The following is a 26,356-nucleotide window of genomic DNA, read 5'->3' as shown; positions in this document are numbered from 1 at the left end:
ACAGAGGGGGAAGAAAAAATAAGGTAAATAGGGCAAAGCAAAGGCCAAAGACAGGAGCTCCTGTTCAGCTTTCTACTCAGTTCCTCAGGAACTGAGGCTGCCATAAGATCCCTGAGATACCCACTTTGTACTCACAAGAAATTAGGCCTCCCCTTAATTAAGCTGCCTCAAGAATGTTTTTTTCCTTGCATTCATAAATACCTTAAGCTATTTAAACCTCCATATGTTCCAGGAGGTGATCTTCCCAAAACATTAATTAAATCTTGTACCTCCTCCATTCACAATCTTTTAATGGTTCCCTATAGCTCCAACCCCCTGATAACCTTCTAACCCTTGAGAAGACAGCTTACCTCTCCAGCCTCATCTCCTGTCACATAAACTCATGTACCACAGGTAGTATCCCTAACTCACCAACCTTTTGTGCCTCTATGCTGTTCTCTCTGCCTCAAATACTACACATCCCTTCTCCCAATGGATTAACATATCCTTAAGACTTGGCTCAAATGACATTTCCTCTAGGAAACATTTCCTAAATCCCTCAAGCTAAATCAGATACTACACTCTATTCTCCCCCATAGTACCTGGTCACAACTTTACAGGAGCACTAGAATCATGTTAACCATTTACCTTTCTCCCATTTCCTTAAATTAGGGACTGCTTCATTACCTATCTCCAGTGTTTTTTAAACAGCAAACATTCAATATATTCTACTTCAATAAGTACCTAATAAGTATACTACTTCCCTCTTATCAAAGAACTCCAATCAAACTACCCTGCCACATATTCATAATCATTGCCCTACAGAATATTCATGTATTTGAGGATTCTTAAATGGCCTGACTTACTGCGAAATTTATTCTATCCCTTGTTTCTAATATCACTGTTTGATTTGTGTTAATTCAGTTCAAAAGATTTATTTAATCTGTGCTAGACTACCCCAATAACTTCTGATATTCACTCACAAGGATTATGGTAAAAGAAATATTTATCACAAGTGTAACATGCCTCATAGTCAATCCTCATTAGCTAATAATATTATCTTCAAATAAACAGATGAGATGGATTCAGCAATGCTAAAAAATGTTTAAAATAAAATAACTTTTAAAAACCTGTTTAAAGGGCACCTGGGTGGCTTAGTCGGTTACATGTCCAACTCTCAGTTTAGGCTGGGGTCGTGATCGCCAGGTCATAGGACTGGGCCCCAGGTTGGGCTCCACACTTAGCGGGGAGTCTGCTTGGGTTTCTCTCTCTCCCTCCCTCTCTCTATCCCTTCCCCCCCACCGCTCGTGTGTGCGCACACTCTCTCTCTCAAATAAATAAATAAAAATAAAATCTTAAAAAAGAAAAACTAAGACCATATAGCTAGTTGGTTTGTGGCAGAGCCAGAATTTATACTTGAGTCTGCTTGACTTTATAGCTCTTTCCACTGAAAATAGCCAACAGCACTGAAATACTACCAGACAAGGGGCACCTGGGTGGCTCAGTTGGTTGAGCGTCTAACTCTTGATTTCAGCTCAGGGTGTGATCTCAGGGCCCACAGACTGAGCCCTACATAGGGCTCTGCACTCAGTGGGGAGTCTGCTTATTCCTTTCCCTCTGCTCTTCCCCACCTCCTGTTCTCGCCGTCTCTCTCCCTCTTTTTCTCAAATAAATAAAATCTTAAAAAAAAAAAAAAAGGAAAGAAAGAAAAAGAAAAAGAAATACTACCAGACAAGGAATTAAGAGATGTGGGCTCTAGACTCAGAACTACCAGTAATTTGCTATGCAACTATAGGCAATTCATTTACTATCTTTGCATCTCCATTGTACATTGTACAAAAAGGTGGGGGGTGGGGGGGAGATAATACCTTCTCTACTTCGAAGGGTTGTTTTGAGGAACAAATATGCCAAAGCACTTTAAGAAACAAAAAACTTTGAAAATACCTTAAAAAACAAACCATACTGTGTGATTCCTTAAGTTCTATGCTTATTTTCTCTTCTATTAAAAATCCCTTTAAATTCTTTCCAATATTCAATAAATTCCTAAAATATTTCTGTGTAAAAAATAAATCTACTATTTCCTCGAGTTCAGCTGCTCTATATACCATACATGATTCTAAGTGTCCTTAACTCCACCCCTGACCTCAACAATTAATTTCATGTGTGTAACCCTCTGTGTGTAATGGTGTTTTCCCCTTCCTCAAAGCATAGTCTTAGTGATGCTACCATTTCAACAATACCTCCTAAGTTTCAAATACAAATGAGAACTGGAATGAGAGAAGTTCCAGTTGAGTGACTAATCCTAGAGAGGGCAAAGGAGTAAAACAGGTTGAAAGTATGTATGGAGGCATAATCTGAATCTAATCATGGGACACACCCAGACTGAGGGGTGTTCTATAGCATAACTGAACTAGCTGTACTCTTCAAAATAAGAAACTGTCCCAGAAGGAGACTGGAGACATGATGACTAAATGCAACATGGGATTCAGAATAGGATGATTTTGCTATAAAGGACAACAATGTACAATTTATAAAACATGAAGGAATTCTAAGGATTGGACAGTAATTATACATTAACGTTAACTTCCTAATTTTTGTAATTGTATCTGGTTGTATAAGACAAAGCCCTTGCTTGTAGGAAGTACACACTGAAGTATTTGAGAGTAATGGGCATCAAGTCAAATGGTTCAAGAAAACAAAGTTCTTTGTACTCCACTTCCAAATTTTCAGTAAGTTTGTGATTGTGTCAAAAAAATTTTTTAAAGAAAGGTGAAGAAAAAGAAAAAAAATTCCCCACCCTCAAAAAAGAGAGAGAGAGAGACAGACATACAGACAGCAGGAGTTCCATCTGCCCAGGATTCAGAAATGAGATGGGGGAGTTGGAGTGGTCTGAAACACGGCCCTCCTTATGCATATGGCATACTGTGAACCCACTTTATAAAAGGAATAAAAGGGGCTTCTGAGAGAAAACTTGGGCTATTTACAAGCAAGCCCTTGTTTAATTCATACAGAGTATGTTCTGTGCCAACTCTTCTCAGCTCATTATTTATAACAATCACCTTTGTTCAAGCCCACAGAACACTGACCAATTAATGAAGATGTAACACCCTTTCCAATAAACTCTCCTATCCTATCCACATTTGCACGGTCACTTTAACCCCTCTAAATGAAACTAATTTTTACTCCTGAGAAATATGGAGACATAAACCCTTCATAACAGATAAAGGAATTATAAGCAAGTATGATTAGTACACTTCAGAATCTCATAAATGTCAAAGAACTGATCGTCCACCTCTCCTTTTTTAAACTTAATGGTAATATCCTCATCCTAACTTCTTTGCCTTATCCCATGAAAAGATATTCATTATTTTCAGTTAAATGAGATGTAACACTTTTCTTAAGTGCCTTTATATATGTCAAAAATATACATACCTCATCTACAAAGTTAATAGCATCAAACCAATCTTGAAGAGCTTCAAGGCAGTATCTAACAACATTTCGAGTATACTCTTGAGTTTCCTAAAATAATAAGTTATACAAATTTTACATTATATAAATATGTATATTTTCAACTTCAAATTATATGTAATACATGAAAATTACATATAATGGTAACATAATATATATAAAATCAAAAGACCACATTTGCCATTTTAAGAAATCGTTTCACAAACTAATAGTAACAACCAGAGACAATTAGGAAAATTAAAAAACACAGCATGTTATGTTTTATATAATTTATTCTTGGAAATGAATCAAAGCTGAAATAGTTTTATGTGATGTATATCAAGCTCTATTCAAAGAGATTCCAAAAATATTATAAGTTTCTTAATATTAACTGTTTAATAAGTACAGCATCTTTGGGGATGATGAAAACGTCTTAGAGATGAATGGTGGTGATGGTTGCACAACACACAGAATGTACTTAATGTCGATGAACTGCACATCTAAAAATGATGAAACTGTGCATTTTACATATTTGCCACAATAAAAAAAAAAACAGACCAACAAAAGAGCAGAGAACATTTAAGTACTATGAGCAGCCTGTGAATATCTTAGCTTGCTAAAAAGAAAAGTGTGTGCCACTCGAAGGTAATATGAAAGAAAATTAGAATGTTTTATGGAGAAATTGAGCCACTGAAATAGGAAACTATTAAGTTAAATGGCAAAATAAATCATGATAGCCTCTCTTAAAAAAAAAATAATAATGGGCAAAGGATCTGAATAGACATTTCTCCAAAGAAGATCTACAAATGGCAAATAAGCATATGAAGAGATGTTCAACATGATCAGTCATTAGGAAAGTGCAAATCAAAGCCACAATAAGCTATCACTTCAAACCTATTAGGAAGGCTTTATTTTTTTTAAATGCAAAATAAAAAGCGTTGACAAGATGTGGAGAAACTGGAACCCTCACACATTGCCAGTGGAAATATAAAATGGTACAGCCACTGTGAAGTTAAACACAGAGTTACCATATGACCAAACAAGTCTACTCTCATATACCCAAGAGAATTAAAAATATTTGTTCCCATGAAAACTTACATGCTAATGTTCACAGCAGCATTATCCACAGTAACTAAAAAATGGCATTAACCCATGTATGGACAAGTAGAATGTGGTACATCTACGCAATGGATTACTATTCAGCTTTAAAAAGAAATGACACACAATATAACATAGTTGAACCATGAAAACATTATGCTAAGTGAAAGAAGACAAACACAAAAAGCTATATAATGTATGATTCCACTTATATGAAATGTCTAGATTAGGCATATTCATAGACACAATTAGGAGGAAAGCAGTTTCTAGGGAATAAGAGCAGACTGGGACTGGGAAGTATAAGGTTTCTTTAGGAGATGGGTTATTAGTGGGGAATTTGTAGTACCAGCTATACAGCTTTGTGAATATACCATATGACTGAACTAATACTTTAAGATGGTTAAAATATAGAATTTTAGGTTGTATAAATTTGAAATCTATAAAAAAAAAAGTTTTTAAAAGAAGACACTTTTGGCCTTGATGTATAATAAAAGTGCAGGTTACATCAAAGTCAAGTAGGTTAAAATCTTTATATATATAATTATTCTGTGCTTTAAAGAAAGCTAAGTTTCCCATTGCTGCCTTCTCCTTCATCCTGCTCAGTCTCCTGTCTTGTTCATTATTCTATCATATATATTATCATGCAGGTCCATCTTATGTCCACTACCATCCAGACCAAATATCACTTATCTAGTTTCTTTGCCAACAGTCTCACCCTGTTTTAATCTATACTATATGAAATTTATCTTTAAAAAATATTATTTTATACATTATGTTTCCTAATTTCTTACTGAAAAAATTTAATGGCACTTTTAAATTACCATAAATAATGTATCATAACCAAACTAAAGTGGCAGATAAGTCACAGGTAAAGAAACATTTAAAACCAAATGTTCTCCTGTCTTATCAAGAGTTTGGGCAAAGGGTAACATAATACCCTTTCGGTACAAATACAAACTGATATGACTCTCCTGTAGAAAAATTTGAAAAGCATGTATCAAGAGCCTTTAAAATAGTGACCAGTTAATTCCATTCCTAAATATAATATATTTAATAATGATGTCCAGATCATCTTTCTCCCATCTCCCACCACTAACACACCCATCCAAAAAAATGCAGTGTGCACATTACTAGTTGTATAACCTTTTCAGTCTGTTTATGCATATGTAAAAATGGACATAAATGGACATAATACTATCTACCTCCTAATACTGTGAAGGAAGCAAATGAAATAATGTTTGTAAAATGCTCCATGTCATAGTCTAGCACTGTGTGACAAGCAGTTACGTGCTCCAAAGGGTCAGGGCCACAGTTACCTAAAGCTGCCACTAGATGGAGATTTCACAGCTTATTTGTTTTGTTAGGAAAGCAAAAACTAGTAGGATTCTGGAAATGTCCCATCCCTTTATCCAATCTGTTATCGATATAGTATTAGTTGTTTAACTAGCTCTTAACATTTTCAAGAACCAAACAGCATTTAGGGCAATCATACAAAGAAAGTAAGCTACGAGGTGAAGTTATTTTTATTGTTAATCCTTTAGTTTTATCTCTTTTAATTAGAGAATAGAAACAACAAAACAGCTGTTTTACTTTAATAGTCTTTCTTCTAGCTTACATTTCTAAAACCCAACAACAGTATTGCTAAAAAGCTCTAGACAATCTTGCTTTAAACAGACAATTACAGCAAAGTGGGAAAGAGCTGAAATCAGATGGATTTGTTTTCAAACTCAGCTTCTACTTAACAGCTGTGTGAACGTGGGCAAGTTATTTAACTTCTGCAGGAAAGAGATGATACTATCTACTTTATAAGAGATACAATGAAGACTAGATTAAGAATATAATACAAAGAATACAGCGTGAAGAACAACGTCTGGCAGAATGTGGGGGCTCATCAAGAGAATGTCTTAATTAGGAACTAAATACTCCCTTAACTGAGAAACTACTCTCTCAGATTCTCTTAAATGGGGTTGCTTTCTCGATTCTCTTCACTTCTTAGGTTAAGGGAACCATAACACACTGCAATCCTGGCCTTCAAAGCTAAAAATTAAACTACCCAGAAACAATGAGTTCATTATCAGAGATAAACATAAACCCAACTTCATAATCCAAATTCATCTTAAACACAACTGTCAGAATAATCCTCCTAAAATACTGATCTTTTCATATTAACATCGTATCAACCTCCCTGATCCATCACTGTCTTTTGTTGGCTTACAGGATACTGTGCTCCTCTAGGTTTTCTCCGCACCCTTATCTCTGATGTTGCAGTGTTAGTTCTTTCTTCAGGGTTCACGTCTCTCCCTACTTGATCTCATCCCACCCCCCTGGTGATAAATACCATTTATGTTACCAAGGGTCTAAAATTTATAATCTTAGTCCTGACTTCTCTTTTGAGCACAAGAAATCAGCCCCCACACTCATTACTCTCAGAGCAAACTGCTATTCTCCTACAGAGCACTTACATATTGAATCTGTGTGTTTACCTACTTAACATCTATCTCCCCCATCAGACTGCCCCATGAAAATAAGTACCATGCCTATCTGGCTTAACATCAAAACCTAAGCATCTACATAGTGTCCAGATAGTGTCTGGCATAAGAACAGCATTAAACAAAAAAAATTTTTTTTAGTGAATGAACAAATGAACCTCTTATTATATAACAGGGCTTTATTTTGTTTTGTTGTTTTTATAAATGCTACAGTGGAAATTAAACAAAGTACTCTGAAAGCACTGAAACTAGAATCATAAACCTGAGTGAAAGAACTTAAATGAGCAGATTACATATCAGCTGAATAGCATTTTTATAGAACTAACACCAGTGGTTCTTTACTCTGGTTAGAATCACTGCCAAGGTCCTTCTGCACTCAAATAAATCAAAATCTCTGAAAATGGGGCTTAGGCACATGTATTCTTAAAGCTTCTTGGAACACTGAAAAAAATTTAAAAATTAAAAAATTAAATTAAACTTTAAAAAGGCTTCCAAAATGATTCTAATCTAAGAATAAGCAGAAAGAATGACAGACCATAAGCCAAAAGGGATTAGTTTGAACAAATGCACAGGTACCAAGAGAGCGATACCACATATTGAAAAATGGTATTCAATCCAGTGACGACATACAGAAAGATAGAGTGGTATAAATGGAAGATGAATTATAAGAGACAAGTTAAGGGGCGCCTGGGTGGCTCAGTGGGTTAAAGCCTCTGTCTTCAGCTCAGGTCATGATCCCAGGATCCTGGGATCAAGCCCCACATAGAGCCCCACATCGAGCTCTCTGCTTGACAGGGAGCCTGCTTCCCTTCCTCTCTCTCTGCCTGCCTCTCTGCCTACTTGTGATCTCTGTCAAATAAATAAATAAAATCTTTACAAAAAAAGAGAGAGAGAGAGAAATTAAGGGCAAATGATGGAGGATCTTAAATGTCTCTATAGGAAACACAGATGTTACCCTGTAGACTGATAAGAATTTTAATGATTTTTTAAGCAAAGGAGAAAGATGCACAGAGCTTAGAAAGGTAATTTCAGTACTGGGAGGGACAGATCAGAGTAGGAAGAATTTAGAGGCAGGAAACCCAGTTAAATTATCTTAACAATCCAGATTTTAAAGATATAAGGAAATAAATTAAAAGACAGGAAAGAAGTGGTAGGGAGGATTTCTGGAGTAGAAGAGAAATTTCATGGTATCTAATTACAGGTTAAATAAAACTGGCACAGCAAGGACAGAAAGTTTCTGTATTAGATAACTATACTTTCAGACACCATTAAATAACATAAAGGATATAGTATGGGCCAATGAATTTAATAAGTTAGTTAGTGATTTGAGAAAATCCATGTACCTATTATGAGATCTACATGAATAACCAGAGCTGCTAGAAATCTGAACCTGGCTAGACTAACAAAATTGTAAGTCACATGCATTTGGAGAAGAGCTGAAGTCATGAGAGAAAATATAAATCTGATTAAAGGGACTCATATATTTAAAGCACATATGGAGGAGGGCCTCATAATAACCCTGTGAAGGGCAGGCTTCAGGGTCCTGTTTCTGTTTTCTTTTGTTTTGCTTTCTCAAAAACAAGGAGAAAGAAGGAGACTGTCAAATAGTTTTAAGTGAGTTGACCAAGCAATATAAATAGAAAAAAGGCAGACCCAAGATAAGAATCCAAGACTTCAAAATATTTCCACTATAAAATCTGGTCCAGATTTTATGCTTATGGATACACGCTGCCAGTTGGTCTTCATGGGATCCATAGAGCAAAAGCTCAGTCAAGTTCTTAGTTTAGTAGGGTCAGGAAATTCCATTTTTCTGGATCATCCAAGGACTCTGGAGATCCATTAAACCACTCCTTTAAAAAGGCAGAAGTAAAATCTGTATTTGTATACAAAGACGCAAGTATATCCAATTACAAATGATCATTTTCTTATCCAATTACAAGAATTAATGTTGCTGCTATGCTACTCTTAAGATTCCTTTGGTAAACAGCTGGAGGTTGTATGAAATGCAAACTAATTTTGTGCTTGGAATCTTAAAAATGTAATCGTTATTAAGAACTATTCTCACTCCTTAAAGACAAGAAGCAACAGATAACTAACTGATAATGGATAAAATAAAGCAATAAAGATAAATGTGGAGACTTCTAAAGCTCCAAAGACTATTCACGGTAAGGAAAGGCTGCAAGGATCTGACAATATAATGAACTCCAACTTGCCAAAGAAGAGTAGTTAATGTCTCAGGTCAGTGTTCACAGAGCTGAATTCACAATTAAACATTGCCCATTAACATATGTGAGTAAACAAATCAATGTTTTCACAAATCTTTTTCTTAAATCACTCTTTTAAAGGTAAAGACAGAAATTAACAAAAATATTTTCAACATACCCTAACTTTACAATGGGATAAGAGCCCCCACATTGGCTGTGCACAGGCCTCAAGTTCAGCAGCAAAGGCAGCATAGTAGGTCTGAGACTCAAATTCCACATGCTCATTTAGTTCTCGCTTGTTTAAGTTCATACCTTGCAAAAATTAAAGCAGATATAAATCTTGCCAAATAGAAGCAAGTATTCATATTAAAAATCAAGTAAAATACTTCCTAGTACCAAACACTCAGTGCACACAAATGGCATAAATGACACGATATGTAGAGAAATAAATAAAAAATTTAAAGTAAAATAATCTAGTCCTTTTAGAAGTTTTCACAAACTAGGTTTTCTTCGAAACACTTTGTGAACTGTCTCTTATATAACATAATTGAGTATGTTAAATAAGAAAGTCAAAACTATTTTAATTGACACTATTTGAAATTTTATAAAGTTATAAATCTTTCTTGAAGAATAAATTAGAAATTTCTAGATTAATGATTTAAAGTGTAGGATTTACACTCCTGCTTCCTTTTTAATAATTTGGTATTTTTCATAACTCTGATATATTTTCATGAACAATTGATTAAAGTACTTACAAATATTAATTAAAATGAGATACTTCACATGTAACCTGAATGATGTGCTTTTATCTTTTAATCAGTATATTAGATCGTCTTGCATTAGGCATTTTGTAAACTAAAAAAATTAACAAAAAAGTAAAATTCATACCTTGAAAGAAAGATACAAAGTTCATCCACGTAACTAACAAACCATGGTCCTCCAAAAATCTCTTAGCCACACTTTGATGAGAAAGGATATTAATAAAATCACTGACAAGAGGCCAATAAGTGTTATTCTTCAGTAATGCTTCTCCACAGTTCACTACCACATGTAAACTATTTTCTTCATCTAAAACAGACACACACAGCCCAGTAATAAATAAGTTTTAAAAAAACAAAAACTTTAACAACAATACACATTATATACATTAGAATCGGGGATATCTCAATTCAAACTCCAGCCAGATATATGGTGTGTTACTTAGACACTGAATCAATTTCCCCATCTATAAAATGAGGGAAAGACACATATCTTAAGGAAATTAAATGAAACATTAATGTAACACTAAGCACATCATTATAAAAATTATGACCACATGTCTAACATATTACATGATACTGAGCTAGCTATATATTCATAAAACCTTATTATTTTCCTGATTTTAAAAACATAATGCAGTATCTTCAGTTCTAATCAATAAAATATTTTATCCCTAGATTAATCTCATTCCATCTTACCAAACAAATCTGTATGTGATGTATAATTGCTTTCTTCTACTCAAAAAAATGTGAATATAACTTTTTAGCAAGTACAGTATTCCAAAAATGAAAGATACACATAAAAATAAACTTAAGCCTTTTAAAAAAATCCTCAAAGTTTAATTACATTATTGTGTGTGGGGAAAGATTAGCTATGTACAAATCTTTACTATTAGAAGCTACAGCATATATGCCTTAGCTCTCTTAATCTAGTCCAAATTAACTAATTCACTGGACAAATGAGCCCCCATTCCTAATGTAAAACATACTAATACCCATAACATACAGAACGCACAAAGCTAGTAACCTGCTCCCTAGTACATAAGCCAAGATATATGCTTATCCAGAGTCCATTTTTGTTTCTGTTCACGCTAACTGTTCTTTTTGTTATAAATTTTAAATTAAAAGTACATAAACTGATGAAATATAAAGACAGGTATGACAAAAACTGAATCATAAGCTTTTGAGAGACAATAAAAATGTCTAAGAAAATGCTAAAAATCTTAGAGAAAAATCATAAAAACCTAGAATTTTTGCACTCAGATTGCTTTATACAGATTTTTTGTTTTAACTCCGAAGAAACTGAAACTGGAAATCACAGATGATGCCTTACAGAAGTGATGAGGGAGAACTCCAGACATGGAAACCAAAACGTAAAAATGCTTTGCCCAAAATTAACAGATTAGAGAATGAACAAGCATCTCTGTATTTTAAGTTAAAATGCATTGTTTAATACATGTATCTTTTTTTTAATGATAACTCACTTTAACCAACTTTTTCAACTAACCATCTACTTGTGAAACTCCTCAGTGGGGGCACTGGGTGGCTCAGTGGGTTAAGCATTGGCCTTCGTCTCTGGCCCTGATCTCAGGGTCTTGCCCTGGGATGGAACCCGCACTCAGTGGGGAGTCGGCTTCCCCCTCTCCTTTCGCCTCTCCCCCCACTGTCTCTCTCTTGACCACAAGAGCTCACTCTCTCACAAACAAACAGTATCTTTTTAAAAAATTTAAAATATTTTTTAAAATAAAAATAAACTCATCAGTGAAGAGGCTTCTATTGTACTTCTAATTTTCCATTAAATTTAGGTTTCAGTCCATGAAATTATTTTACCTAACACTTAAATTTAATAGTATGTAAGAACAGGACCCACAAAGTTAAGTATGCACTCTTTTAGTGCCTCTCAATAGGAGAGAGAGTGTAACAATGAAGAAGTGGGGCTTCTACAAACCACGTACACCTGAGATTAGAAAGCCATCTCTGACTGACAACTGCTGCCACCATGAGTTGGTGGGCAGTTGATATTAATGGGACAGTGCTCAGTGATGATGGAATTTAAAATTTTTTAAACACTGAAAATCACTGTTCTATTTAATTGAAACCAGAAGATGAATAAGCAGAATAAAATAAATCAAAATGACTACTTTCCTGGCACTGCTGTAAATACTATTGTTCTTATGAAAAACACCTTGGAACTTTTAGTAAAATAAAGTGACTAGGACTTCTATTTTTCCCCAACTGAGATTCACTCATCAACAAATATTTATTCAGCATTTACTGAGGGCCAGGTATTCTTTTAAGTTCTGAGAATAAAGTGGTAAATAAGTCAAAACTTATACAGTCTCTCCACTGAGATTAATATAAGACTGTGATATGGCTATCATAAACTAAGTACAAGAAGTCATAAGAATAAATACAGCTAGTCTACAATTCAGGAAAAGACTCTAACTTAGGAAGTGATGTCTAAACTAAGATCTAAAGAATGAAGGAGGAATTAGGATCAGCCAAATAAACCAGGGATGGGAGAGGAAATGGTGTTGTAGGTAGAGGAAGCAATATTAAAAAAGGATGCAATCTTTGGGACAAAGAATGCAGATGATAGGTGGCACAAATGAAGCCAGAGGGCCTTAAAAATCAGCTCCAGGAGTCTGGAGTTCATGTGAAGAAGATGGCAAGCCACTGGGGGGGTAGGGTTGAGAGACAGGGACATGATCAGAAGTGCAGTGTGGAAAGTGACCAAAGGAAGGTGATGATGGCTAGTGGTATGAGGCCTAGAGATGTCAATGGCTTAAACTATGGCGGTGGCATGAAGATGTAAAGATGAAAAGAACAGCTATTTAAAGATGTTTAGAAGGTTCAAATGCAGACTTGATGATGTTTATTAAATCTACAAGGAGCACGAAGAAGTCAAAAAAGACCCCCAGGTTTTTAAGTTGGGCAGCTGCATAGGTGGTTGACAGTGGTACCAAAACACACACTTGCGTACTCATATACGCATACATATATACACACTCACACACACACAATAATAGAAAAGAAGCAAGCTTGATGGAGCGATAAGAAGGAATTTTTGGTGTGGACATTGTGTGTTCGAGGTACTTGCAGAGATTCAAAGAATACAGCTCAATAAACAGTTTAATATGGAGGACAGAACAATCTGGGATTAGTACATCTATAGACATTCCTATGGCTATGCAACATACGGCTTTTGGGGGTTTGGAAGTGGGTTTGGGTTGGTTTTTTTTTTTTTTTTTTTTAGTTTTTTTTTGTTTGTTTGTTTGTTTGTTTTTTGTGAGAGAGTGAGTGTGCAAGAGCGTGGGGGAGAGGGGCAGAGGGAGAGAGAAAGAATCTTAAGCAGGTTCCATACCCAGTGCAGAGCCCACCACGGGTCTCGATCTCATGACCCTGAAATCACAACCTGAGCTGAAATCAAGAGTCAGATGCTTAACCAACTGAGCCACCCAGGCATTCCTGCAACATATGGTTTTAAGTTTCCATTTTATACAGATTGTTTCATAAGACAAATTGTAAAATTTCAGGGATATGAATAGCTATATTTAGAATCACAGAGTAATAAGGTACAGAAGAAAATATAACAAAGTAAAAGTGTAAGGTAGTGATCGCTTACTACTAGAGGTTTTTTCCGTTTAATCTTTAGCTATTGCTGTGCCCATGTGAATTCTCATTGTATCAGCTTCTATGTTTACTAATAGTATAGACAAAATTTTCAAATACTGTCTAATGAAAATTTCTGCAAAAGCTAGATAGATTTATTAAAAAAACAAAGTATAGAGATCCTACTGTAGAATCTGTAGCTAGTTATAGGTAGGTCAAAATATTTAAAGCCTATTCTAATACTCTTGATGTAAAAACAGGAAAGTTTATGGTGCTTTTAGAAAGCCAGTAAAAATGTAACATGAAACATAACGCTACTTTTAAAAGAGGACCAAAACACCATGGGAGCGAAAAGCCATTTTAGACCTTGGCTTAGAAATAATGTAATTTACTGCTGGAAGAAATACATTTTATACTTAAAGATCTTAGCAATGATACCACCAGCTACTTAGCTTCCAGAAAATTCAATTTGTGTAAGAATTTTCAGAATAGACTAACTGCATTAGAAGGCAAGTATATACAGAAGGCAAAAATAAGACTTTGCAGTATGATTTTAGAAAATATGGGAAAAGTGAGAAGAGCAAAAATACGCCTGGGTGGCTCAGTTGGTTGAGCAGCTGCCTTCGGCTCAGGTCATGATCCCAGCATTCTGGGATCGAGTCCCACATCGGGCTACTTGCTCGGCAGGGAGCCTCCTTCTCCCTCTGCCTCTGCCTGCCATTCTGTCTGCCTGTGTTCGCTCTCATTCCCTCTCTCTCTCTCTCTCTCTGATAAATAAATAAAAATATTTAAAAAAAAAAAAAAGAAGTTTAAAAATACCAGGACAAAGTGCCAAAAAACACCAACATCAACAGGAGAAGCAGAAAAGAGCTTTGGGCCACAGAAAGAACAGACAATCAACAGTGTGAAATGCTGCTGAAAATCAGTAAAGATAAGGTCCGAAGAGTGGCCACAGGTTTCCCCATCATGTATGTCATGAAAAGGGTGATCCCATAATTTCCTGTATAAAATGGGACACTTTTGAGAGTAAAGGAGATTGTATGAATAACTATGTCAGAACAATAGCATTACTTGGAGCCATTCTGGGAAAAGTAGAACATGTGACCAGTGGAGTCACAAACAATTTCAGAGAGAGCAACAAAATGGTGGAAGTGGACACTAGACTGAAGTCGGTTACTGAGTGACTAAAAAGCAAGGAAAAAAACAAACTCAAGAAATCTGGCTACAGAAAAAATATAAGAATGAAACACATCTTCTCAAACATTCTTCCTTAAAGATCAAGTACAAACAATATGTAACTAATTAGCATAGCTAAACCATTTAGTCAAGAAAAAGGAACTCCAGATGCTTTCCAAAAGAGCAGATACTTCTAACTTTTAAAAGTTTTCTAGTTTAGGGGGGTCTGGGTGGTGCAATCAGTTAAGTATCTGACTCTTGATTTCAGCTTAGGTCATGAGATAGAGCCTGGCGTTGGGCTTTATACTCAGTATGGAGTCTACTAAAGACACTCTCTCACTCTGTCCTGCCTTACCTCTCTTTCTCTCTCAAACAAATAATATCTTTAAAAATTCAAAACAATTTTTAAAATTAAAGTTTTCTAGTTTATAAATTAAAAATACTCTTTTAGGGAAAAGTCTTTCTCTAAATATATAATTCGATATATAAGAATATCATTGACACAAATGGATTATGATAGATACCATTTCAAAAAAGGACAAGCAATACATGTAATATATGTAGCTGAATATTCAGAAGAAAGGGTCATCTTGTGAAAATAGAAGAGCTATAATACAAAGCACCTTTTAAATTTTCCTTTAAAAAAGTGAAGAGATATATTGCTTAATGTAAATAATGTATTATGCTCTCATTATACCTACAACAGGAAGACAGACTTACATAGTGGGCAGGAGTACAGGTTTAATTCAGACAACTAGCATTACTATTTACAGCTATAAAACCATAGATCATTGACTTCAACTCCCTAAGCCACAGTTCCCTCACCTATAAAATGGAAAAAAACAGTATCTACTTCACAGTTAAATGACATCATACAGATTACTGAGGAAAGAGCATAGTACATAGTGAGTGCTCAAAAGCTGACAGCTATCATTTTAGCTAGCTATCATTAGCATATATAAGCACTGCATACCGCACTGACCATACAGGTTATGGTGTCAACTGAGAATGAATGACATGAAAACAGAGAGAAAATAGTAGCTGATATGCAAAAGGAGGTAACAGTGAAACAAAGCAAGACTCAACTACAAGATCCCTCCTCCAAAGACAATGGAAAGGTCCTAGCTTTAATCTCAGGTATGTTGCTAAAGTTTAGCATCATGTGCCAACTTGTAAGACACAGTACTATCAATGTGGACCTGCCTTGTGTCATGGTTAAGGGTAGACATCAGGAGATAAGAAGACCTTGGCTCTGTCATTTACTAGCTGTCTAACCTATGGTAAATGCGTTAACTTCTCTAAGCCTCAATTTACTCATCTTTAAAGTGGGAATAATACGGATAGTAATAATACCAATCTCAGAGAACTGTTCAGAAACTCAACTGAGACAACATATAAATGGTATTAATACAGTGCCCCATACACAGCAAATACTCAAATAAAACAAATTATTACAGGGAGGTAAAGTTAAGATGAAAGACCACAGTGAAATGAGAATGGGAGGAGATCCTAGAAATATTATAGTAGTTTGAGGAGTATCAATCATCTAGTGGGCACAAAAGAAAAAAACTAAAGACCTCTCTAAGGGAAAAGAAAAAAAAGGAAAGATTTATTTCAACTTTTAAATGTAAAACTATAGGCATATAAAAATGTCTAAGGCAGATAATACAAATTTATAATTAAAAAACAGGAACATGACTAATAAAGAAATGGTTAAATTATGGTAAAGTCATATGACATTAATACCTGCAACCATTAAAAAACATGTTTTCAACACATACAATAGAACAGCATATTTTTAAAGTATATAGTAGTATATTTTTAAAGTATTATTTGAATCTGTAAATATACTCGTATCATACAAAAAGACAGAAAAGAACTATCCAAAACTGTTAACAGTTACTTGTGAATAACAAAGCTAAAGGTAATTTTAAAGTTTGCCTTAAAAATAATAAAGTTTGTCTTTAAATTTTGATGAAAATTTTCAAAAAAATTCTTTAACAAAGATGTATTACTTCATAATATTTTTAAAGCTATTTTAACCATGTAAGGAGGTTTTTAAGACTAGTTACACAAAGTATACCAATAATAAAACTAGTGAAATAATTCTGAGTTTACCTTGTAGCTCACTTTTAATAAGGCAACTTTCCATCATGTATAATAGCACAGTGACCATAATATCCAGCAGCTGACATTCTTCTGTTACCTGTCTGGCTAACTCTTCATTGCTGAACAACTGAACACTAATATGCACAATTCTGTTAGACATTGTGTCTGACTCGTGACTTTTCTTCAGTGTTTTCATAATGAAAGCATAATGTTGAACAAACGTTTTTGTGAAAGCAACCTGTAAATTTTTAAATAGGAAGAAAAAAAATATTAGTTTAACTTTGAGTTTTATAATACATTTTCCAATATATTATATTAACATTTTAGAGCTATTATTAGCTTATGATGACACCCACAGAAATTTTAAAAGTGATTTCAATGATGATGGCAGTCACATTCTTTTGTCTGAAACATTAGCAAAATACTTGGATGGTTAAAAACATTTTAATGGACATTTTAAATTATTAAAGTTTTAGAACAATTATAAATATCATGATTTAAAAATACCAATTTTCACTTTGGTTACAAATATATCAATTCACTAATGTCGAAGTAGATACCTTTGTTCTGTGCTATCTACCTTAACAACAAAATCTAAAGTCTCAGCTTAAAACCATACCAGAGGACTTAATATAATTAAAATCAAGAGAATCAATGTGATAAACTCCAAAAGAAATGTCGTCTCCTATTTGACTGGAAAACTGACCGCTATCTGAGTAAATAAATACTCTATGTATCATACACACCACTTCTTCTTTTCTTAACCAGGTATAAAGACATAAAACAATACCATTATTCATTAAAGTGTAACTCCTAAAGAGGCTTTACTATATAAACCATAAGGAGAACTACAGCCAAAAACAAAAGGAAGAAGAAGGATAGCATAATTTATTTTCTTTTCATACACTAGGCTGTGTCACTCTGCCATAACCACATGATGATCATAAGTGAGAGTCTAGACCCTCTGGAACTACGGTCTTCGCCTATCTACATGTGTATACAGGTCAGTAACTGTTCTGTCTTTAATGGTTATGGCCAGCAGCAACTAACCCTGTGATTTTCTCAAACCTAACCTCACAATCCACTTTTTTTTTTTTTTTAAGTAATCTCTACACCTAACATGGGTCTTGAACTCATCACCCCAAGATCGAGAATAGCAAGCTCTACCAACTGAACGAGCCAGATGCCCCTATAATCCCACAATCTAAATTCAGCTGACCCCTTAAACATTCTCATAGCACTTTGTAACTCTCCTTTGGAGAACCTACCACAATTTAATTGACTACATATTTACTTGTGCAATTATGTTTTTGTGTGTCCCCTAGCATTCTCTTTGGACCAAGTTCCATGCAGACAGACTACTCTTAGGAATACTGCTTTGTAAAGCTGCTTTGCCTCAGATCTATGATCCTGTGCTTTTTGTGCAAAACCTACTTTAACAACAAAAGAAGCTAATGCTTTTTATTAGTGTTATCTCAGTCCTTGAAGCTACAATAAAATAAGACACAGCTTAAAAACAATTTCAAAATTTCATGATGAAAAGGCAAAGAAAGAGAAGCAAAGTTCAGAAAGGAAGGGAAAAAACATAGATACCTTATACTCTTGATCTGGAAGCATGTTGAGTAAGAAAGTTACCATCTTCTGAGGGAATTCATACTTTATAGTCCAAAACAATAGTTCTTCTAGAAAACTTTTATGTTTCAAAACATCCATTATAGACTGATCTACATTAAAAAAAGAAAACTTAGAACCTAATGATTTAAGCTGCTCATCTCATTTAAACCTTACTATAATTAATAACCATTAACTTCAAACACTTGAGTGTATCAACAAATTAAGGACACCCTTTCAATAATTCAATAATACTGACATCATCAATCCAGGTTTCTACAATTTCCATGGTAAACAATAAAATACTTAATCCTTATATTTAAATAGCAAGCAGTAACTTAAAAAATAAGTAATTACTTGCCCTTAACATAAGTAATTTATCTAAAATTTCTAAGATTCAAAATAATTATCCTACAAGAACAATATTTATGGTATTTTACTAATATTAATAGTAATAATAATTTTAAGCTAAAAACAAAATATTAAAGACATTAAGCCCAAATAATTTATTTCTTTCTTTATTTCTTTAAAATTGTTCTTCAGAAATGAAATACTAATTTTGCTACAGGAAGTAATTACTAATGTGTTGCTTACTCTAGTATATACAGAAGCATTTACTTCTTACCTAGTAAGAATATACCGGGAAAATTATAAAGAATGCTATACATTCTTACTTTCTCTGGACTCAAGATGCCCTTCTTTATGCACAGGGAAACAGAAAATGGATGCCCCTTTTAAATATAAGGATTCAAAAAGGGATAAAATTACTACACAGCCAATTTCTGCACAGTCCTCCTTGAGGACTACTCTGTCTCCTACTAATCTCTGCAACCTTGTCACACTGAATCAACAGAAAGGTCTCAACAGGTATATAATGAACTGAATATTTTTAATACTTTGGCTATTTCCTTCTCTCACCTTAGTGTATATCCCTAAAAAAGAACTACAAAATTCTGACTTCATCTTTGTTGGAGCATATGATCTTGGGCTTGGGCTACTGCTCTGGATTATCAGGTCCATTATAAGGACACTTTAGAGGATACAACAAGTGTCAACTGTGAATGGATTGGTTCAGTGATAATGCTTACACAAGGACTAGAGTTAAACAAAGGATTCTAAAAAGTAGTATTACATACGACAAAATACCCATGTATAGCCCTAAATTGAATTATAGTTCAAGTTGTCTTGTAGAGTAACCCTGAAGCATTTTTTCAATTAACCCTACCCTACCTCAGTCTCACAGTTCTCCTATTACTGAGTAATGTGGTCACACCACATTTCCTCAGGTCATGGGTCTAAAAATGTCACAATAAGGGCACCTGAGGGGCTCAGCCAGTTAAGCATCCAACTCTTGATTTCGACTCAGGTTATCATGTCAGGGTCCTGAGAGTTAGCCCTACATTTGGCTCTACGCTCAGCGCAGGGTGTGCTTGTCCCTCTCCCTCTGCTCCTTCCCCTTCTTGCACTCACACGCTCTCTCTCCAAAATAAATAAAATCTTTTTTAAAAAATGTAACAATAAGCAGGCCATCAATAAGCAGGCCATATCTCTCTTGATTCTTCTTTAAAACTTTCTGATTTTTTTTTAAAGATTTTATTTGACAGACAGTGATCACAAATAGGCAGAGAGGCAGGCAGAGATGGGGGGGAAGCAGGCTCCCTGCTGAGCATAGAGCCTGATGCGGGGATCAATCCCAGAACCCTGGGATCATGACCTGAGCCGAAGGCAGAGGCTTTAACCCACTGAGCCACCCAGGTGCCCCTAAAACATTCTGATTTTAACAGGCTTGAATCAATACTTATTAGACACAACTTTAACCCAATTTTTCTGTTAATAATTAATAACCCATTATTTTTAGAATAATTTTTAGAATCTCCATTATTCTGGAGATACTACAGAGAGCCAAAAGTTATATCCCAATTTCCTAACTCCCTTTCAGTTTGCCTTTGGTATAAATATAAGGATTTATATTTAAGGATTTAATATTTAATAGCGATAAAAATATAAATACAGGGGCGCCTGGGTGGCTCAGTGGGTTAAAGCCTCGGCTCAGGTCATGATCCCAGGATCCTGGGATCAAGCCCCACATCAGGCTCTCTGCTCAGCAGGTAGCCTGCTTCTCTCTCTCTCTCTGCCTGCTGCTCTGCCTACTTGTGATCCCTGTCTGTCAAATAAACAAATAAAAATCTTCAAAAATTAAAAATATATATATATATATATATATAAAATTATACTATACATCTCAGTGGAAACTATTTATTCTTTATTTTCTAAATGTCAGAATTTTCTACTTATAAAACAGAAATATCTTCCTCCTGAATTAGATCATTCCCAGGATACAACAATGATTTTAAAAATAGAAATAAATAAATCTTGCAAAAACTGAGGTAAAATATATTCAAAGGCACACACCGACAGATTCAAAGCCAAAAAAATAAAATTAGGGCCCAAGTCAATCAGACGGACAAAATTATATTCTAATTTTGAATATAACCCAGAGCATATTACTGATGTCAGTTTAAGTCTTACAATTCATTTAGCACTAATATGATTGAAAATTTTAGACTACCAAAAAAATAAATTAATTAAATCCTCAAAGATAAGTGTTTCTAAAAATATTTACAAAGTTAAAAAAACTTGTAGTATTAACCTTAGAACTCAGTTATGACTCTGCAAGTCTGCATTTGCCAAATGAAAGCCTGGAGCTACCATAATTATTATATATATATTATATATATTTGTGTGTGTATATATATATAGAAAAAGGTATTCATTTTTTAAAACAAATAATCCAAATGAACCAGAAAAGCTACAGCTCCTACTAAAATCAAAATAACTGCAATTATGTATGATTCCATTTTTTCATTGCCAAAGAAAAAAAACCACAGTATCTTCACTGTTATTGTTCTTAAAATAAGTGATGTCATTTTCCCCAAGATATTTAAAACATGAGTGATATGCTTTGTGTTATGCTATGGAGATGTGGTTAGAATGCTTCCATTAGTTATGTATAACAACATATTTGCCTTTAAAATCTGGATTTAAATTGTCATGATTTTTAGAATGCCTAAACTACCTTAAGCCAAACTGTAAAAAGAGATTTTTGAGCAATCAGTATGTGGTACAAATGCATGAGTAACATAAAGATTTTCATTAGACAGCTGAGTCCAGAATCCATAACTCAGGAGCTCAATAATCTCAGCCATGTTAGCTGAAGCCCTATAGGCCTCCGTTTCTTCATCCTTAACATTTAGGTTTAGAGACGAGACAGTGAATGTGGCACAGTGCCTCAACCTCTTGCCTATTATTATCTTTTATTTTCAGCTCACTTTCAAACCACTGAACCAACTTCTTACAAAAACTAAACCAATTCTTGGACTTCTGTTATCTTCAAAAACAACTACCACTTTTTGAAAACAGAGGTTCTACTAATTCAAAAAGCCATTTCTTCCATGCACATACTTAGAGAAAAATTGGTAACTGATCAAGTCTTAAATCTCTGTAGCACTTCTCACCAGTGGAGGAAAGAAGAGAAGAGAATCTAATCTCAAATATGAAAAAAAATCAGGAATAAAATAAGCTTCAATTTTAAGTCTCCATAGAAAGTATCTTCACCCAACATTTGACCAAACTGTAGGAAAACAATGACTTCTCACACCATATCAAGTATTTTTTTTAAGACATCTCTAAAACTGAAACTCAAGTATGTATCTAAGAGTCCACTTCAACTCAGATGTATGTCAAGGACTCAGGTAAACACACAGACAACTCTGGCAAGTCAAAGGCCAGGTCACCATGTGAGTTCTCATTTCCTTCAGGCATCACAATTTCCCTGCTAGGAAAGGAAGAAGGGGAACATGTGTACACATGTGCATCCTGGACCACAGATCAAATTTCATGCCCTTTGCTAGGGTGGAGCCAAGGGCAGGCCACCCCAAGATGGACTCCTTTGGTATGAAGATGAGGAGGTTTCTCAAAAAAATAAACACAGAAATACCATGTAATCCAGTAATTCCACTACTGGGTATTTAACCAAAGAAAACCAAAACACTAATTTGAAAAGATATATGCACCCCTATGTTTACTGCAGCATTATTTACAATGGCCAAGATATGGAAGTTTCCATCAACAGACAAATGGATAAGGAAAATGTGGTATATATACACAATGGAACATTAGGCACCCATAATGAAGGATGGGATTGTCATGAGACAACATGATGGACCTAGAGGATATGATGCTAAGTGAAATAAGTCAAACTGAGAAAGACAAATACCATATGATTCCACTCATAGGAGAAATCTAAAATAAATAAATATATATATATATATGTATGTAAATACATGTGTGTATACACACATACATACACACACACATGCAGAGCAGAATCAGAAGACCTATCAATACACAGAACAAACTGATGGTTGCCAGAACAGAAGAGGTGGGGAGATAACCAAAAAAGGGTGAAGGAGAGAGGGAGATACCAGCCTGCAATTATGGAATCAGTAAGTTGCAGGAATAAAAAGCAGACCATAAGGAATACAGTTAGTGATCCTGCCATAGTGATGTTACAGGACAGATGGTAGCTACCTACACTTGTGAACATACCATAACGTAGAAACTTGTCAAATCACTAAGTTGTATACTTGAAACTAATGTAACTTTGTGTGTCAACTATATCAAACAAAAGCAATCAAAATCCAGCAAATTCAGGAAAACCCCTTTGCCTTCCCCATCAACAACCTAAAAAGAATTTGGATAGAGGACCTGCTCCAGAAAGAGAGCTATCACCATAGATAACTACATTATGATATAAACTAAGTATGGTAGACAGGGAGGAACCTAGCAAGACCTGTGTCCCATTGTTTCTAAGAGGCCCAGCAAATATTTATTTATCAAATATTTACTCTTTCCCATCTTCCTGTGATTTGCATGTCTTCCCTTTGCAGTTCCAGACCCTTACCCATTTTTCCCTAGTTCAGAATCACCTATATACTTTATTTTGCCTGTTTTGGGAATTTCCACATCTGTGTGAATTCCCCATACATACACCATTAAATTTTATTTTCTCCTGTTAATCTGTTTACTGTCTTCTTAGTCTGGCTAGAAGGATCTTGAGCAGTCCCCAACACTAGGAGCCCCAAATTAAATGCAGCAGCATAACTAACTCTGAACAGACTTGCAAAATGAGCCTCAACTAAAACTGCCTGCTTGCTCCACCTTTCTAAGCAGTTGTAAATATTCCACAAGATACACTCAGCACCAGAAATAATAATTATCTTCTTTTCATCAAAATAATAATTCAACCTCTGGAGACTCTCTAACAGACAGACCATACTATCCCAGGATATAGACCATGTTAAGATTTGGAAATCCATGGCAAAAATCCAGAGCACAGGCTGTCAACGAGTAACAAGTACTCTAGAAAATTTTTTAGTAAGGGTCAAGAAAACAGTGATTAAAAGCTTAGGCTCTGGTATTTGAATTAAGGATCTATTTCTCATTAGTTGTGATCTCTAACATGCCTCCATTTCCTCATTCATAAAATAGTAATAACAGCAATAACAATAATAACAATAATAATTACTGTTTTGTATGGTGACTTTAAGAATCAAATGAACCAACTTATGTGAAATACCTGGCACTATGTCTAGCATGTACAAGAAGATCAATAAATATTACTCATTATTATCACTAATCTAGTCCCTTACTGCAGACATACCTACTTCCTCCTTTGAGCAAACATATTGAGCCCTACCTGAACCCTTAAAAAAGTGCCACTCATTTTTATTCTCTCCCACCTCTCTCTCTCACCATCTCTCCCATACTTAGGTTTTTTCACTGTAGAAACTACATACCCCAGATTATAAAAAGACGTAACTCAATCTAAACTTTATACCAAAAACACTGGATCCAAATCAAGGAATCAGTGAAAAGATTCACTTTTTTAATGGCTCAAATATTATAATGCACATCTTATGAAACAAATAAATAAACAAAATTCTAATAGTAAGGGTTTCATTTGCTTTTGAGGTCCCCCACAATCACCCCCCTAACAATACTTTCTCCATCATTAGACAAATGTAAGAACATAACTCTCCCTTCAAAATGGCTAGCCCACTAAGTGTTCTTAATGATTAAACATTTTTAGCTTTTTTTTTAAGTTTTCATTTAAATTCCAGTTAATTAACATACAGTGTCACATTAGTTTCAGGTATACAACAGAGTGATTTAACACTCCATACACCACCTGGTACTCATCACAACAAGTGCACTCCTTACTCCCCCATCACCTGTTTAACCCATCCTCCCACCTACCTCCCCTCTGTTAACTATCAGTTTGTGTCTGTAGTAAAAAATCTGTTTCTTGGTTTTCATTTTTAGCTTTTTACACAAGGAAAAAATTAAATATAAATACCTTTGGTGCTACTGCTTAGTTTGACCCTCTTTCTCTTGCCCAGACCTTGACTCCCATCCTGATCCTCCTGGAGGAAAACAAAATTAGTATCATACACAGTCCTATTCATGAAGTATACATTTCACATAAAGTAGAAATATGCTTACAAATTATGTTAAATATGTAACACAGGCATGCTTACATAGTATTAATCAACACATTTCACTTTTATGTATATACCATAATAAATTTTTTTATTTTAAAATTAGCATAATATATAATGAAAATCCTTAGTATTAAAATACAAGAACTCTTAAATTTAATCTGCGCTTTTAATGAAAGACTAGTAAGACCCGAAAATGTCAAAATAAAAAATTTCCTATTAAAAAAACTTTCCTAACCTTATAAATGTAACATCAAATGCACAAAGAATATAAAGAGGAGGAGGGAAGCAGATTAGCACAGGAAGAAAGGAGAGCAAGGGAAGAGGGCTAAAACAATGAATAGAGAAAAGGTTTTGGAGTATCTGAGAGAAAAAATGAGTTCAAAAAATCAAATTCTGAAAAATAAATATAGGACATTAAAAGCTAAATTGACAGTTTAAAAAAAATTTTTTTTAAGTTACTTAGGGAAAAAAATCCAAGAAGGAAATACAGGCATTTCTGCTTATATGTGATATATTCATTCCTAAAAAAACTCACATGAAAAATAACAAAGCCTATGGAGAAAAAAAGATGAGGGGCAGACCACTCACAATCTATTCAAGTTTGTAACCAGAGAAGTAACAAAAGCAATAATCAGTCTCTGGGGATATCATTTGGATTCCCACACCAACATCTTACAGTGGTTTGAGGCTGTCTCAGGGGATGTTAGCACAGCATCACAACAACAGAATGGGAACCTAGCCAGCTAAGAGAGCACAGAGGGAAAAGGAGCAGAGGAAGCAACAGCCTACTCCTCCTGCAACCAATGTGAAGCTAGAGTGTGCCTCCTGGGGAGAGAGCCCTGGATGCAAGTGCTCATTTCTAAATTTCTTTAAATGTTGCTGAAAAGGTTCCTGCTGCCCTTGCAGCAGAATTCACGTTTTTTCCCCTCCAGCTGAAGGATAGGATTCTACACCGCATTATCCTAGTTCTCCTGAACTAGGAAAGACTGCATAGGAATCCCAAACCTCCATGTAATCCTGACATCTTTTTCCTATTTTCCAACATATATGAGCCAAAGGATCTTATAAAGACATGTGGTAGTTTGCTGTACTAACAATGGTGTTATGCTGGTGGTGGCAGTTCGAACTGTGGTACAAATTCCCAGGTACTTTCTCAATTACAGCCCACCAAATCTCCAAAGCAGAAAAGTAGTCAGTCTTGGCTTCATGCTGCTGTTTTATCAACTAGTATGGCTTTGTTGGCCTACACACCACAGCCTTAACTTCAGGTTTCTGGCAAACCTAGCATCCATCCTCAGGGCTTCGATTTT

At 34.9% G+C, this 26,356-nt stretch overlaps 1 protein-coding gene across 7 annotated transcripts in view; it reads right to left on the bottom strand.

Annotated features, from left to right (window-relative positions):
• Positions 1–26,356, bottom strand: part of UBR3 (ubiquitin protein ligase E3 component n-recognin 3) — a 237,534-nt gene that overhangs the window by 161,134 nt on the left and 50,044 nt on the right. For all 7 annotated transcript variants that reach the window (XM_032355902.1, XM_032355897.1, XM_032355899.1 and 4 more), the window contains exons 6-11: positions 24,902–24,968; positions 18,466–18,596; positions 16,882–17,110; positions 10,106–10,285; positions 9,396–9,529; positions 3,412–3,498 (exon numbers count right to left, since the gene is read on the bottom strand). In XM_032355902.1, coding sequence (XP_032211793.1) covers positions 3,412–3,498; positions 9,396–9,529; positions 10,106–10,285; positions 16,882–17,110; positions 18,466–18,596; positions 24,902–24,968 — 828 coding nt within the window. The remainder of the gene's footprint in view (positions 1–3,411; positions 3,499–9,395; positions 9,530–10,105; positions 10,286–16,881; positions 17,111–18,465; positions 18,597–24,901; positions 24,969–26,356) is intronic.

This window comes from Mustela erminea, chromosome 8 (assembly GCF_009829155.1).
Source record: "Mustela erminea isolate mMusErm1 chromosome 8, mMusErm1.Pri, whole genome shotgun sequence".
Classification (NCBI taxonomy): domain Eukaryota; kingdom Metazoa; phylum Chordata; class Mammalia; order Carnivora; family Mustelidae; genus Mustela; species Mustela erminea.
Note: the sequence above shows the minus strand (reverse complement) of the source record. Positions and strands in the feature narration are given on the sequence as shown.